The sequence below is a fragment of the Rhinopithecus bieti genome, unplaced genomic scaffold, assembly GCF_001698545.2.
Source record: "Rhinopithecus bieti isolate Rb0 unplaced genomic scaffold, ASM169854v2 scaffold_15197, whole genome shotgun sequence".
NCBI lineage: Eukaryota > Metazoa > Chordata > Mammalia > Primates > Cercopithecidae > Rhinopithecus > Rhinopithecus bieti.
Genome location: NW_016808366.1, coordinates 667,707 through 682,677, shown reverse-complemented (window position 1 = coordinate 682,677; position 14,971 = coordinate 667,707). Strand labels below are relative to the sequence as shown.

The following is a 14,971-nucleotide window of genomic DNA, read 5'->3' as shown; positions in this document are numbered from 1 at the left end:
CCAACCCAATTCCGGCTGGTCAAGAAGCTACTCCAACCGATCCCCACATCACAGCTAGACCCCGAGCTCCGACTGTGCCAGTCCTGGGTCATGCATATTTGGAACACAGGATAACCATCACTGAGTACCACACTGTGCTCAGGTGGGGGCAGGAGGGCGAGGGTGGGAAGCAGCACCACTCTGTGAGCCCCAGTGCCTTCCTATCTCTGTAGAATGAAACAGGGACTATTCTGGGCTTTGAGAATAATGTGGACAACAGAACCCCCCTGCATTTAAAGCACCCCAAATACACGTGGCCTGCATGAGAACACCCATATGCTGTGGGTGTCTAAGCCTCCAGACCTAGTGTGGACTGCAATGGTTTTATCCGGCAGTATGACCAGTGGGGGCCCCAGACCTGGCGCAGACAGCCTTTGGCACTTTGGTGCCAACATTGATCTTGCCCTCCCTGTGCAGCCTGTAACTGTACACTCCCCACCCTCCTTACCCCAACGTACACCACTAGCTTCTCCTTTTTTAATGGGTACATTCATGCCAGGCAGTTTTTCTGCCTTCAGGGTGCTGGTAGTCCCATGTGGAAAGCAGAGGAGCAAAGGTCATTGGGTTGGGAGGTGATGGTCACTGCTCTAACACACAAAGCACGTGGGATCCTTGAGAGAACAGGGGCAGCACCCACCAGATCCCAGCTCTCCCAGGAACAAGAACATTGCCCAGTCTCTAACGACTCTTGTCCCCTTCTGCTTTCAGGCCTTTCCAGCCAGTACTAGCTTCTATCAAAGCAGACAAGATTAGGAAGGGGGAAAGTTTTCTGCAAGAAGATAACCTCTGTGGCTGAGCTCTAACCTCTACTCCCTGCATGTTCTGGCGACCAATTACACCTTCCTCAAGTACATCCACAAGAACTGGCTGGACTACCAGGGACTCCTCCCATCTGCTGGATTCACCATTCTGGTTATGCCCTGCCACATGTGACAAGGTCAGGAAAGGAGGCTCTGGCCTCATGCCCTTAGGCAAAGTTGGGTCCCCCCTCGATAACACATATTCCTTCCTTCACTCTTCCCCACTTCAGGTCTCTTTGGGTCTGGAGCTGATGAAAACAGCAGTTGTCACCATTATTGGTGGAATACTCCACAGAGGCAATCCTGCTACTAGGCAAGGAAAGTGTACTTTAGAAAGCTGGAGTGGAAGATCGTCCACAAGCTCGAGTATGAGGGCAAGAGCACGGTCTACACTTGAACTGAAGGCCAACCCTGCTCTGAATATCTGGTGGCGGGGAAGACCCTAGGCCAAGGTCTATAATGGAGCTGGGGGCTCTTGAAGGTTGGATGGAAAAAGAGCAAATACAGATTAGTCCTGAATAAAGACCCTGCTTGGCAGCCTCTAAGATGTCTTTCAGCTGCTAGAACCTCTCTGAGGCCCAGAAGGTATGTGGGGCCTGAGGCCCTGGCTCGTGACCTACAGAAAATGATGCTGATAAGAAACTCGAAGGTAAAACACAGGGACCCTCTGTCAGCCCGAGCCTGAGAACCAGGGCTGGAGGATGTAACAAGTGAACAACCAAGAGAAGTCTTGTTTGTCTCTGACAACCCCTAGCATAGAAATGGCCTAAAGGGGCCGGGTGCGGTGGCTCACGCCTGTAAGCTCAACACTTTGGGAGGCCAAGGTGGGTGGATCATCTGAGGTCGGGAGTTCAAGACCAGCCTGACCAACATGGAGAAACCCTGTCTCTACTAAAAATACAAAATTAGCCGGGCATGGTGGCACATCTGTAATCCCAGCTACTCGGGAGGCTGAGGCAGGAGGTGGAGGTTGCCACCAGTGAGCCAAGATTACATCAATGCACTCCAGCCTGGGCAACAAGAGCAAAACTCTGTCTCAAAAAAAAAAAAAAAAAGAAAAGAAAGAAGAAAGGAAGGAAGAAAAAGGAAAGGAAGAAGGGAAAGGAAGAAGGGAAAGGAAGAAGGGAAAGGAAGAAGGGAAAGGAAGAAGGGAAAGGAAGAAGGGAAAGGAAAGGAAAGGAAAGGAAAGGAAAGGAAAGGAAAGGAAAGGAAAGGAAAGGAAAGGAAAGGAAAGGCGAGGCCTAAAGGCTAGGTAAGGATTTTGAGTTACAGGGAATCTGACTGGAAGGAGGGACCAGGACAGCATTTCTGGGGTCCCAGATCCGTTTCTGGGGTTTCAGAAGTTTTCACTAAGCATCTGTTGCTGAGCTGCACGTGTGGGTTTCTGGAACAAAACTCTAGCCCCTATTTCTACTCTGTGTGGTGCAACGAGACATAATGGGGCTGAGCTCCAAATTAGGAGGTCTGGGTGAGTGGGTGCTATTCTTATCCCCCCAGATTCTTAGCTAGGTCTCAGTTCCATCCCCAGGCTTAGTGAAGAGGAATTCCAGATTATGGTGGGAGTGCCAGAGGAAGGTAATGGCCTGCTTCTTTAAAGAAAACTGTTCCAGTTGGGCATGGTGGCTCACACCTATAATCTCAGCACTTTGAGAGGTTGAGGTGGGAGGATCACTTGAGCCCAGGAGTTTCAGGCTGCAGTAAGATGTGATTGTGCCACTGCACTCCAGTTTGGAAGACAGGACAAAACCTTGTCTCTTAAAAAAATAAAACAATTTTGAGGCTTTGAGGAGGTTGCCAGCACTAGGTCTTAAGCCTGTGAGCTGGGTTCTGTCCAGCCTCTACTGGGACCAGCCCACGGTGAGAAGTTCTGCCATAGTCCATCCTTCCGATTGGCTTGACACATGGCTAGACTACAGGGGGCCAGATCAGTTCCAGCTGATATACCCCGGAAGGGACATCTCAAGGACATTCATTCAGAGTAGAAGAGGAATGAGGCCATGTGGAGGTTCTGAACTCAGAGACTCTGACTTTAGCTAAAGGTCAACAGTGTGTTTTTGAGGCCCCAGAACTTCTTTTAATCCTCCATAATCTCCCCCATTAACCCACCCAAGCTCAGCCCCAACCCCCTGCCACAGTCAGACCAGTCTTCTCACTGTGTGCTTGGCAACACCTTCGACTCCACTCCATCCTTCAAGGGCCAGTTCCTGCCTCCCTTCCTCAGCCCCTGGAAGTTCTACAGTTCTTCTAGTCAGTACACAGAATTGCCTCTGACTCATAAATGAGTGCTAGCCTGTTCTCATCAACTGGACTGCAGGCTCTCTGTGGACAGGGGCTTTGTCTTGTGTGTTTTCTGTAACCCTTCCCTATCACAGTGCATGGTGTACAATAAACGCATGCTACCTCGACAGGAATCTTTGGCAAGTTCTTCCCTGATAAACTCCCTTGATGTGGTGCTGCTGCCCAGCTGCACAAGTGGAGACAGCAGCAGAAAACTAATGCAAAGATCCTAGGGTTTATTGTTGAAGGGGAAGTTGAAGGAGGTGGTGAAGTGCTAGGAAAATAAATTCTAGATGAGAGGCAGTAGATGTCCCTCAGCCAGGGCAAGGCATTCCTCTGGGTGATTCCATTAGGGAGCAAGCAAATGCAATTTGCCTCATTCCCAGGTGAGTTGGGGCCCTCCCAAGTGTTGCAGATTTACTTCCTCTTCCTGGGAACACCTGCTGACCTGGGGCTCCTGGGTGCCTAACAGAGCCAGGCTTTTTCTTTGGCAAGCCTGTAAGTGTGCAGAGGGGCCGTGACCCACGGTACAGTCTTCTGTCTGTGTGCTCCTGGCTGCGGCTGCTACCTGGAAGTGGCTTGGGTAGTGCTGGGGCTGGGGTATAGCAGGACTGGCCCTGGGGATGTCAGACTTTGAGTCAGGGACTCATCCAGCCTGCGGGTCTCTGCCTCCAGGACAGTGGCCTCAGGGGCCTGGGCCACGGCGAGAAGTGAGTGTGAGAGGCTGTGATGCAGGCCTGCTAGCTCACGGCTGGTCTGTACTGAGCGGGCGATGTAGTCCTGCTTCTGCTTCCGCTCCAAAGTCAGCTGAGCTTGCAGCAGGGCCACCTGGTGGACAGGATAAAAAAGAGAGAGAGCAGTTGAGGGCCCTGAAGTACCAGCTCTTCCTGCTCTGTGTTCCTGTGACGCTCGTTGGCTGAGCATCTGAATCAACTCTACCACATACACGAATCTCAGAAACAGGCTTTAGAGAGTTTAGGGGAAGGGCCCTTAGGAGTTCTAGAATCCAGTGATTCTCAATTCTGGCTGCACATGTGACTCAAATAGGGAGCTTGAAAACAACAAAGCTATTAATCAACTTCACTGAAAGATAATTTACATGTGAAAAATGCCCAGATTTAAAATGTACATTTTGATGAGGCTGATAACAATATATACTCATGTATAACCACTATCTGACCTTTTTTTTTTTGAGATGGAGTCTCCCTCTGTTGCCCAGGCTAGAGTGCAGTGATGCAATCTCGGCTTACTGTAACCTCCACCCTGCTAGGTTCAAGTGATTCTTGTGTGTCAGCCTCCTGAGTAGCTAGGATTACAGGTGCACACTACCAGGCCCAGCTAATTTTTGTATTTTTAGTACAGACAGCATTTCGCCATGTTGGCCAGGCTGGTTTCAAACTCCTGACCTCAGGTGATCTGCCCGCCTTGGCCTCCGAAAGTGCTGGGATTTCAGGTGTGAGCTACCGCGCCTGCCTTTGACTTTTTAATAAAATAGAAAAACATTCTGAGTTTAACAGAATTCAGAGTAATAGCTTAGGTCTAGCTACAGAGTCAGGCCCTGGCAGTAGTGACTACTAATTTCTGAAATAGGCTCAGAAATAAAAAGGCAACACTTATGACTCCTGGGCCTTGAAAGGGAGAGTGGACTTTCAGGTGAGGCTTAAGAGGCAGGAAGCCTCTTCAAGTCCCTTCTCCGCGAGCTGGGGCTCGAGCTGAGCTGTGTGGCCTGGAGCCTGTGTTGGTGCCTGGCTCCTCTGCCTGGGGCGCTGGCAACAGTCTTGGCTGCGAGGGCACCTCTGAGGGCAGGGAGGCCAGGAGGGCTCAGCTTGCTCCCACCTGTCCTCCTAGAATGTTCTGCCTGTTCCTCAGCCCTCTTCCTCAGATACACAGATCCTTTCTAAGTATGGATCTGGAAGTCGGGGGCCAGAATCATGCTTTTTTCCCCACTCTCACCCTAGGCGTATGAGAGATGGGGTTGGGACTGGGACTATTCTTGCCTCCCGTGGAGACTGAAGTTCTCTGAAGGCAGGAACTTCCCCTCTCCCTGCTGGAGGAGCACAAAGGGCCTGAGTGCAAGGGAGGGAATATGGGCTTAGAAAATCCAGAACATACCTCTTTCTGCAGTGCAGCCACATACTTGGCATCGGAGTGCTTCTCTCCTCCTCTCCCATCCTAAGGAAGACAAATGGCACTCTTGTTGGAATAGGCCTTCCCACTCTGGGGTTTCTGCAAGTTTCCTTGCAGAACCTCATCACAAACTTACGGGCCTGGGCAAGGGCTATGGGCCAGAAGCATCTGAACTCAGACTGGACCTCTATGGGGCAGCAGGCCCTGGGGCAAGGAGAGGCCCCACACCAGCAAAATGGGCAACACCATGGAGATCTAATGCAAAACATCCAAAAGGCCTGGATGGCATTTGCTTCTCTGAGGCATGTTTTAATTTAACAGAAGTACACCATGTATCTGCTTTGTGCTAGCCCTGGGCTGTGAGCTAAGGATGTAGAGAGGAAGACACGGTGACTGCCCTTGAGAACGTTCGTTAAAGGACAGGGGATGTAGAGCTAGTGCTCAGTCACCATAAACAGTGCCTCCCTGCCAGGCTGCAAGCCTGCGTCTGTTGGCAGGGACACCTCACCTAAACAAGTGCAGGTTTGGGGAGTCTTCCCCAAGCCTCTTACCCAAAAAAGGGACACTGGCTCCAGGAAAGACCATGGACCCTCAGCCTGTAAACTCAACACTGTAGAAAGGTCTAAGAGATCAAGCTGTGATCAAGCTCCTAGGCTCCTCAGGAGCTGGCAAGTACCACACAACCCCCATACACCAGGGATCCTGAGCAGAGCCCCATGAGCCCCACTCCTGGGCCAGCCTGTGGCACTGGTCTGGGAGTGCACAAATCTGAGTCCCTCAGAAGGCAGGGCCGCTAGCCCTGATGCCACCCCAACCCCCACTCCAATATTGGGCCTCCTTCTCAGGGCAGGGATGGACTGAGCTGTGCCGAGCAGGGCAGAACGCAGTCAGGAGGGGCCCTCTGGATTAGCTGAAGTGCTGTTGGCCTGGGATATGCAATGAGGAGGGCTGAGTTTCTGGTGGCTGGGGTTGGGCTCTCTAAGGCTGCAGTTGAGGAAAATGGGTAAACCTGCTGTGTGGGTGAAGAAGCCATGGCCTTGCTGATCTCCAGGGACCCTGCCTGGGCTGCACGCATGGCCTCCCTCTTCAGCTTTCTCCGTTCTCGCTCCACCTGCCAAGGTGCAAATAAGAAATCAGGACTTGGCTTGGCTCTGTGGCTGGAGCAGAGCTGCCTTTCTCCAGAAGTGGCCAGTGCCTGTGCAGGTGTACGAGGGGACAGTAACCATGGGAAGAGAATTCCTGGCTGAGGAAGGCACAGCTAGGGCAGGCCTCAGTGCAAAGAAGTGCTCCTGAAGCAGAAGAGGCAGGGCCAGCCTCTCAGGCCTCTGGAGCAAAGACCAGCAAACTTCTCCCGCAGTAAGTACTGTAGGCTTTGTGGGGCATAGTAGGGAAGCAGCCATAGACAATGCATGGCTGTATTCCAATAAACTTAATTTTCAAGGCTGGGCGTGGTGGCTCACGCCTGTAATCCCAGCACTTCGGAAAGCTAAGGCAGGTGGATCACGAGGTCAGGAGTTCAAGACCAGCCTGGCCAACATGGTGAAGTCCTGTCTCTACTAAAAAGATACAAATTTGCCAGGCATGGTGGTGTGTGCCTGTAATCCCAGCTACTCAGGAGGCTGAGGCAAGAGGATAGATTGAACCCGGGAGGTGGAGGCTGCAGTGAGTGGAGATCGCACCATTCCACTCTAGCTGTAGGAGACAGAGCAAGACTCCATCTTGGGGAAAAAAAAGCAAACTTAATTTTCAGAAACAGGCAGCAGGCTGAATTTGCCCAAACTCTTGGGCTGTAGTTTACTGAGTCTATGCTCTAGGGGCCACAAAAGAAGTGGAGACGCATGCCCACTGGACCAGAATAGGGGTCACCTGCTCTAGGGTGCTCCGCAGCTGGACATTGTGGCGCTGCAGCCTGCTCCTGTCAATCTCCAGCTGGGCCACCGCTTGCTGCAGGTGTTCAAGCCTTTGTCTCCATGACTGCTTCTCCTCCATTCCAGCAGGACTAGGCTCAGCCTCTACTCCTGAGACCTGTGGGAAAGACCTGTGATTCTCACCTGGGCAGCCCCTAAGACAGGTAGGGAACAGACAGAGGACACACAGACCAATCTGGCAGGTCTAAGCTTCAGGAACCCAGTTCCCAAGGGAAGGGGACAAACCCCTGGACAAGAGCTCCCTGCCGGGCCATCTATTCCCCCAGAGCCCCCAGCTCACCTCTTGCAGATGCATGCCCTGCTCCCCTCTGGACCCCTGTTCTGCTGTGCTGGTCGCACCTGGGCTGTGTAGCCGCTCCTCCAGAGCCCGTCTGGTGAGCTCCAGTTCATCCTAGGGTACCCAGGTATGGAGCAAAATTATATCCAACCTCATATCCGGACCAACCCACCCTCCACAGAAACAGCAGTTCAATGTTCTCCTCAGGCTTTTGTCTTATTTTTCCTAGAAGCTCTGAGTCATTCTAGTACAGAACCTTCATTTTACAGACGGGTAAAACAAAGGAGCAGAGGGGCCTCTACTCACAGATATGCAGTGAGCTAGCAAGGAAGCTAGGACCAGAGTCCCCAGTTCACTTCACATTTCCTAAGGGCTGAGCAATGACTCAGGGCACTGATGTGCTGTGGGAAGAGCATGGATTCTGGAGTCACACAGTGCTGGGTGCCATGTCACCACTCAGTGGCTGTATAACTCTGGTCAAAGCACAAGCTCTCCCCAAACCCCAATTTCCTCATGTATAAAATGACTATGTGCACATGAATCAAGCCCTTGAGTTAAGTCCCTTTGGGTAAGTGGGGAAGCCTCATGCTAGATACTTTCTAGGCGCCCTGTGGTTCATAAATGATAATGGTCAAGAAGAGATGAACAAGAGAAAACAAGTGTATGCATGTGGATGTGGATCGCCTGAGAGAGAGGAAGAGCTTGGTGATAGAAAGTCTGGGCTCTAGAGACAGATGACTCAGATCTCATTCCAGTCCTGCCATTTATGAGTTTGTTTTTTTTGAGACAGAGTCTCGCTCTGTCGCCCAGGCTGGAGTACAGTGGCGTGATCTCAGCTCACTGCAACCTCCTCCTCCCAGGTTCAAGTGATTCTCCTGCCCCAGCCTCCTGAGCAGCTGGGACTACAGGCACGCACCACACACCCAGCTAATTTTTGTATTTTTAGTAGAGACAGGGTTTTGCCATGTTGCCCAGGTTGGTCTCAAACTCTTGGGCTCAAGTTATCCATCTGCCTCAGCCTCTCAGAGTGTTGGGATTACAGGTGTGAGCCACTGTGCCCGGCCATGACTTTGGACCAGTCCAAAGAAGACTTAACCTCTCTGAAATGCCATTCCTCAACTATAAAACGAGGATAGTAAGAGTTCCTATTTCTCAGGGTAGTTGTGGAAGAAACTGAGAGTAATAGTGCCTGGCATGTAAAACGCTTAAAAAATGGTCCCATGACAATGGAGGGCTGCATCTGACAGGCGTTCCTGTCTGTTTGGAGGGGGCAGTGGGTGAAGTGACTCTGACCCGAGTTATGTTACTGAGTGAATACTGCTTACTTTTGCTGTGCCTGTAAGAATGGGCCTGAACATAGGAAAGGAGTCCCACTTAGTGCTTTCTTCCTAAGTAATTCATACATATCATCCCATGTCATATCACCAATGCCTATTTTACCAATGAGAAATCGAAGATCAGAGTGAAGGCATTCACCCAGGGTCACACAGCTGATAAGCCGCACTACTGTATTTCAAACCCTGGAACTGGACTCCCTTCTCCTCATATTGCCCTTTACCAAGAGCAGAGCTTTGTGAGTTTCCAGAAAGAACTCTCTAGGGGACTGTGTGTCTGGGGTTCTCTGGGGCTCAGTCAAGGGACCAGGATGTAGAGTCTATTTCCCTGGAAAACTGGACTAGGTGTCTCTTGGCATAGGAGATGATGCCTCTCTCTGTCCAGCCAACCTGGCTTTCCTTTCTGCCTGTTCTCTGCAGGTCTTTTTCTCAGTACAGTGGGTACAAAGGTGACTAAGACATGGTGCTTGACCTTGAGGTTAAATATTACACCCTGAAGTCCTCTCCTAAGCCCACTTCCTCTCACTCAACATTCTACCTACATGAAACCCATTTGTTCTAACTGAAGCCAAAGTGTCTCTGGCTTCAACTCCATCCTTCAACTTCAGATCATTTTACTAACCTGCCCACAGGCTCCTCTCTCCATTTCCAAACTGACCTCATCATTCCACTCCTCTTTCTCACATCTGCTTCGCTTCATCTTGGTGAACAGGGATCTGAGTGTGATCTTTGACTTCTTTCTGCTCTCTTTATTCCTCCCACCTCTTAGCCAATGAAGTCCTACCTCTCAGACCCACCCCCATGTCTCCATTCACACTTTCCATCTTAGGGCACAAGCTCTCCTCTGGACTTCCCAGTACAGCCTCCCAGTGGGTCTCCCCAGACCTGCCGTTGCTCCACACGGCAGCCTGAGCAATCTTTCTGAGCTGTATGTCTGATCACATCACTCCCCTGCCGCAAACACTTCATCTGCTTCCCACCACCCGGGTCCTCAGCATGACTTGCAAGCCCTGACAGGTGTGGCCCCTGCTGTCTTCCAGTCTCTTACCAAATCCTCCCTGTCCCATGCAACCTGAACCATCTACACAGATACATTTGTTCTCGCCCTCTTTTCCTCTTCCTCCGAATGCTCCTCCCCAACCTGTGCTTGGCTAGTTCCTTACTGGTCCCTTCAGGTCTATTTTTTTTTTTTTTTTTGATAAGGAATCTCGCTTCTTTGCCCAGGCTGGAGTGCAATGGCACGATCTCAGCTCACTAACCTCCACCTCCTGAATTCAAGCAATTCTCCTGCCTCAGCCTCCCAAGTAGCTGGGATTACAGGCACGTGCCAGCATGCCTGGCTAATTTTTGTATTTTCAGTAGAGACAGGATTTCACCATGTTGGCCAGACTGGTCGCGGACTCCTGACCTCAAGTGATCTGCCCATCTTGGCCTGCCAAAGTGCTGGGATTACAGGCGTGAGCCACCGTGCCTGGCCCAGGTCTAATCTTAAACACATTATCAGAAAGGCTTTCAGGACCCACTCCCAGGAAAGGGTGGGTATCCCTCCAGCATGCCTGGGGCATACTAAACTTCTGTGAGGCACCAACTACACTGCATTATCACTGTTTACCCGCTAGACTGCGAACTCTGAGGGCAGAGACTCTGGGGTCTTATCCTCTTTGTATCTTCCCTGACTAGCACAGTAGCCTGAATCCTACCGACGTTGAGGTGCTCATGATCTCAGATTTCTCATACCCCTGGGGTGCCACAGGGCCCAGGGTGGTGGGCAGTCCCTGAGCTCAGCCAGACAGGGGTGTGTTCCCTGGCCCTTACTCCCCGTGGAGTGACTCACCTGCAGCCTTTGCTGTTCTGAGTCCCGCTCCAGGACAGAGGCTTGTAGGAACATGGCTACCTCCTGCAGACTGCTGACACTGGCCTTGGTCTGCGCTAGGGACAGTGCCAAGTCCTGGGCCTTCTCCCTCCACTCAATCTCCCTGGCTTCTGTCTGTCTCAGGGCTGCCTGTAGCCGCTCCAGCTCCCGCTGCAGCCTGGGCTCTAAAGAATCAAGTTTTGGAGATTGTTCCTCCACTGGGGAGGCTCTGTGGCTGTGGGGTGAGGCTTCCAGGTTGTTTCTTTGCTGGGTCTCCCTCAGCTCCAGGATCTCCTGTTCCTTTTGGGCTACAGTCAGCTGTAGCTCCCTTAGACTCTGACGAAGGCCCCTTATCTCCTCCTCTTCTCTCTCCTGCCCTAGATTCTGCTTCTCTTGGATCATATTCTCTTGGACCCTCTGGGCCAGAGACTTCTCTAGTAGCTGCCCCTGTTCCTGCTGATATCTCAGCTCTTCATCCCTCTGGGCAAGTGCCTGCTGCAGCTGCTGCACATCCTCCTGGTATCGGAGATCCTGGTCCTGGATCTCACCTTCTCGCGTCCTCAGGGACTCTTCCAGCTGCTGAGTGTGTGCCTGGCAGGCATCCAGGGCAGCTTGCAGGGTGGCAGTGCTGGCCTCCAGACTGCGGCTCAATTCTGCCTGCTCAAGGAGATGCTGCTCTTTCCTCTGCAGGGCAGCATGAGCCTTGCCAAGGGCCTCCTGCAGAGCCTCAACTTGGGCCCGGGCAGCCTCCTCCTGATGCCGGGAGGACTGACTTTCTGCCCGCAGAGCTTCCAGCTCCTGGTCCCGTTCCTTTAGCACCGCCTGGACCTGTAGCCAGCTATCCTGCAAGGCCCTGGTCTCCACCTCGTGCTCCTGTGCCTGCTCAGCACACTGCTGCTGGAGGGCCAACAGAGCTTTCTCCTGCTCCCGAGACTCAGCCCTGAGGTCTCCCAGCACCTCCTCCAGTGCCTGGACCCGCCGTCCCTCCACTGCCAGCTCTTCCTCGAGCCTTCGTGCCTGTTCCTTGTGGTCCTGAAGCTCTCCCTGACGCTCCTTCAGTGTCATATGGGCTTGCTCCAGAGCTCCCTGGAGGGCGTTTGCCTTTTCCTTCACACTCTCCTCCTGTCCCTGGGCCTGCTGCTGTTCTTGCTGCAGAGCCTCCAGTTCCTGGTCCCTCTGGGCTAGGGCTCTCTGGGCCTCATCCAGTTGATTCTGAAGTGACTGCTCCTTCAGCTCCCCTTGTTCCCTGGCTTCCTGCAATTGCTGCTGCAAGACCACTATCTCCTGCTCTCGCTGGGACAGGAGGAGGCTGGTCTCACCTACCTTCCTGTGCAGGCCCTGGAGCTGCTGCTCCAGCTGGTCCTTGAGCTCCTGGAGTTCATGGATATGCTCCTGCTGACATTCCACCTCCTTCTCCTTATCACGCAGGATCAGCTTCATGTGCTCTAGGCTCCCGCGTTGTGCTTTACTCGGGCCCTTCCCTTCCTCTGCCCGTTCCTGCATCAGCTGCCTCTGAGTGGCCAGCTCCCGGCCTCGCTCTCTCAAGGACAGCTTGATCTGTTCCAGGTCCTCCTCCAGGATCTTGGTCTGCCGGGTCCTTTGATCCTCGAGAACCTGAATCCTCTCCTTCTGCAGCATCAGCTCCTGGTCTCTTCTCTCGAGATCCTGAGTCAGATGCTCTTTCTGCCTCTGCAGCTCCTCAATCTGTTCTCGCTGAGACTTCACCTCCTGGTCCCTTTCCTGCAGCTCTCTTGCCAGAAGGGTGCTGTGGCTCTCCAGGTCATGGATCTGGCTGCTTTGTGCCTGCAGCTCATGGCTCCTTTCTTCTAGGTCCAGCGTAAGGTGGGTCAAAGCCACTCTCTGGGTTTCCCTCTGGCCCTCCAGCTCCTTGATCAGTTTTTGCTGGCACTCCATCTTGTGATGGTTTTCCTCCAGTTCCAGGGCCAGGCATTCCAGAGTAACCAACTGCTTTTTCAGATCCTGAACCTGTCCTCTCTGGGACTCAATCATTTGGTCTTTCTTCTCAAGTTCTAGAAGCTGATGCTCCAAGACACTCCTCTGAGTCTCCCGATCCTTCTCGAGCTCTCTGATCTGCTCCCTCTGCACAGTTAGCTTCTGCTCTCGCTCCTGGACGGCCATAGGCAGATGCTCTAAAACAGACCTACACTTCTCTAGCTCCTGAATCTGTTCTTGCTGCAGATCTACCTCTTGGTTCCTCTTCTTCAGGTCCAGAGACAGCAATTCCAAAGCAGCCTTCTGCATTTCCCGTTGCTTCTCCAGTTCCTGGATTTGTCCCTGCAGAGTCTCCACCTCCCTTTCTCTTTCAGCTAGGGTCTGGGTCAGGAGGGCCAAATTCTCTTGCAGAGCCTTTCCTTGGGCCACCTTCAGCTCGCCCTGCTCTTGCAGAGCCTGGGCTCTCTCACGCTCACTCTCCACCTCCTCATTTTTCAGCTTCAGTGCTGAGCGAGCCGTTCTCAGGTCTTCTTCCAGGACACCAGCAGCACTTGCCTGAGCCCTGGCTTCTGTGACAGCTGCTTGTAGGTGTTCCACCTGGGCTGTCAGGTTCTCCTTGGCTGCCTGAAGTAACTCTCGCTCACCCTGGAAGACAAGATGAAAAGCCACTTTAAACTACACTTCCCTGCTACTGTCACCCCAACACTGGCACTTTTCTTTCTTATTTTGTGGCACTAGCAGTGACAAGGACTTGGGCAAAAAAGTGGTAGGTATATTCCACTTAATCTAATACTGTAAAAGAGCATCCCTACCACCTCCCAGGACTCTGCTATGCCCAGGGCAGACTCTGGTCCTTCAGGACAAGGGGCAAAAATACCAACCTCAAATTCAGAAAAAGCAATTCAAGGAGGATTAACTGGAACCTTAATAATGGCCCCCAGGGACATGGAGACAGCCAGAGGAACTGACAGACTTGCTGAAGGAAGTGGGACACATGACCACAGGCCAAGGTGGGCCCAAGGGACTACTCCTGAGGCAAACCCCTCCCTGAAACCAGTAACACTTTACCTGGGCTTCCATTCGCTGTAGCTCTGCTCTCCGCAGGCGACTCTGTAAGGATGCCATAGTTTCATGTAGTTCCATCAGCTCAGATTCTAGGGAGTTCTGCTTTCCTTCCCACTTGGATTTCTCTTTGAGAAGAGGAGAGGAGAGGCAGTGGAGTAAGACCCATGTTTGGGGTGGGGGAAAAGAGGGATATAGATGCAGATGGAGGATGGGGAACAGATTCAAAGGGGAGGAAGGCCAAGGAGAGAATTCTATCCAGTGTCCTAGAGACATCAACCATCCGCCAGCTGCTTCTATTTGCCTGGCAGTACTCCCTGCTGCTTCCAGCCCCAGCATTGCCTGGTAATCATCCCAATACGTCCTCATCCTCATCACAGAGAGCCTTGGCCCTCAATTCCAGACAGGGTTGAGCCAGATGACACTGGAGGTCCCTTCTAGCCACAATCCTATAATTGTGCAGGAGCTCCTAGAGACCTGGGTGGCTCTGCTGGCTGCCCACCATTTCTGCAGCAGGTGTTGGAATCCCACTATTTTTGTGGCTCTCAGGGAACCCTCAAACGGTCTCAAAAAAGGCCAAGACCCAAGTTGTCCTCTTTTTTAATTTTTTTGAGATGGAGTCTTGCTCTGTTGCCCAGGCTGGAGTGCAGTGGCACAATCTCAGCTCACTGCAACCTCCACCTCCCGGGCTCAAGCGATTCTCCTGCCTCAGCCTCCCACCACCATGCCCAGCTAACGCTTCTCTTTTACAGTAGAAACTTGAGCTTCAAGACCCTTCCTCTACTGTCCTTTGTAAGGAGTCATGACACTTTCCAGTCCTTGGCTGGCACATGGATATGTCCTCCCCGGATCCCCTCTCCTTGCTTTCTCCCAAATAAGCTCATAATCCCTCAGTGACCAAAGGCTAACTTGGAGGACACAGTTGAAGACGATAAAAATAAGTAACATGGATGACAAAAGATGCAGAGTTTTATAATGTTCTTATAGTCCTGGCCCTGAGTCTCCAATTTTTTTTTATTTTTAAATCTACAGAGACAGGGCCAAGCATGGTGGCTCACGCCTGTAACCCCAGCACTTTGGGAGGCCAAGGTGGGCGGATCATGAGGTCAGGAGTTCAAGACCAGCCTGACCAATATGATGAAACCTTGTCTCTACTAAAAATACATAAATTAGCCGGGCGTGGTGGCAGATGTCTGTAATCCCAGCTATTTGGGAGGCTGAGGCAGGAGAATTGCTTGAACCTGGGAGGCGGAGGTTGCAGTGAGCCAAGATCACACCACTGCACTCCAGCCTGGGTGACAGAGCGAGACTCCATCTCAAAA

General features: G+C 52.2%; 1 protein-coding gene across 10 annotated transcripts in view; it reads right to left on the bottom strand.

Moving 5' to 3' along the window:
- Window positions 1-3,333: 3,333 nt before the first annotated feature.
- CEP250 (centrosomal protein 250) overlaps window positions 3,334-14,971 on the bottom strand; it is a 64,695-nt gene continuing 53,057 nt past the window's right edge. For 9 of the 10 annotated variants that reach the window (XM_017886637.1, XM_017886642.1, XM_017886644.1 and 6 more), the window contains 7 exons: window positions 13,656-13,777; window positions 10,617-13,232; window positions 7,452-7,562; window positions 7,110-7,268; window positions 6,253-6,354; window positions 5,229-5,288; window positions 3,334-3,944 (listed from right to left, as the gene is read on the bottom strand). In XM_017886637.1, coding sequence (XP_017742126.1) covers window positions 3,681-3,944; window positions 5,229-5,288; window positions 6,253-6,354; window positions 7,110-7,268; window positions 7,452-7,562; window positions 10,617-13,232; window positions 13,656-13,777 — 3,434 coding nt within the window. In that variant the 3' untranslated portion in view covers window positions 3,334-3,680. The remainder of the gene's footprint in view (window positions 3,945-5,228; window positions 5,289-6,252; window positions 6,355-7,109; window positions 7,269-7,451; window positions 7,563-10,616; window positions 13,233-13,655; window positions 13,778-14,971) is intronic. The other variant, XM_017886643.1, reaches the window with a different exon arrangement.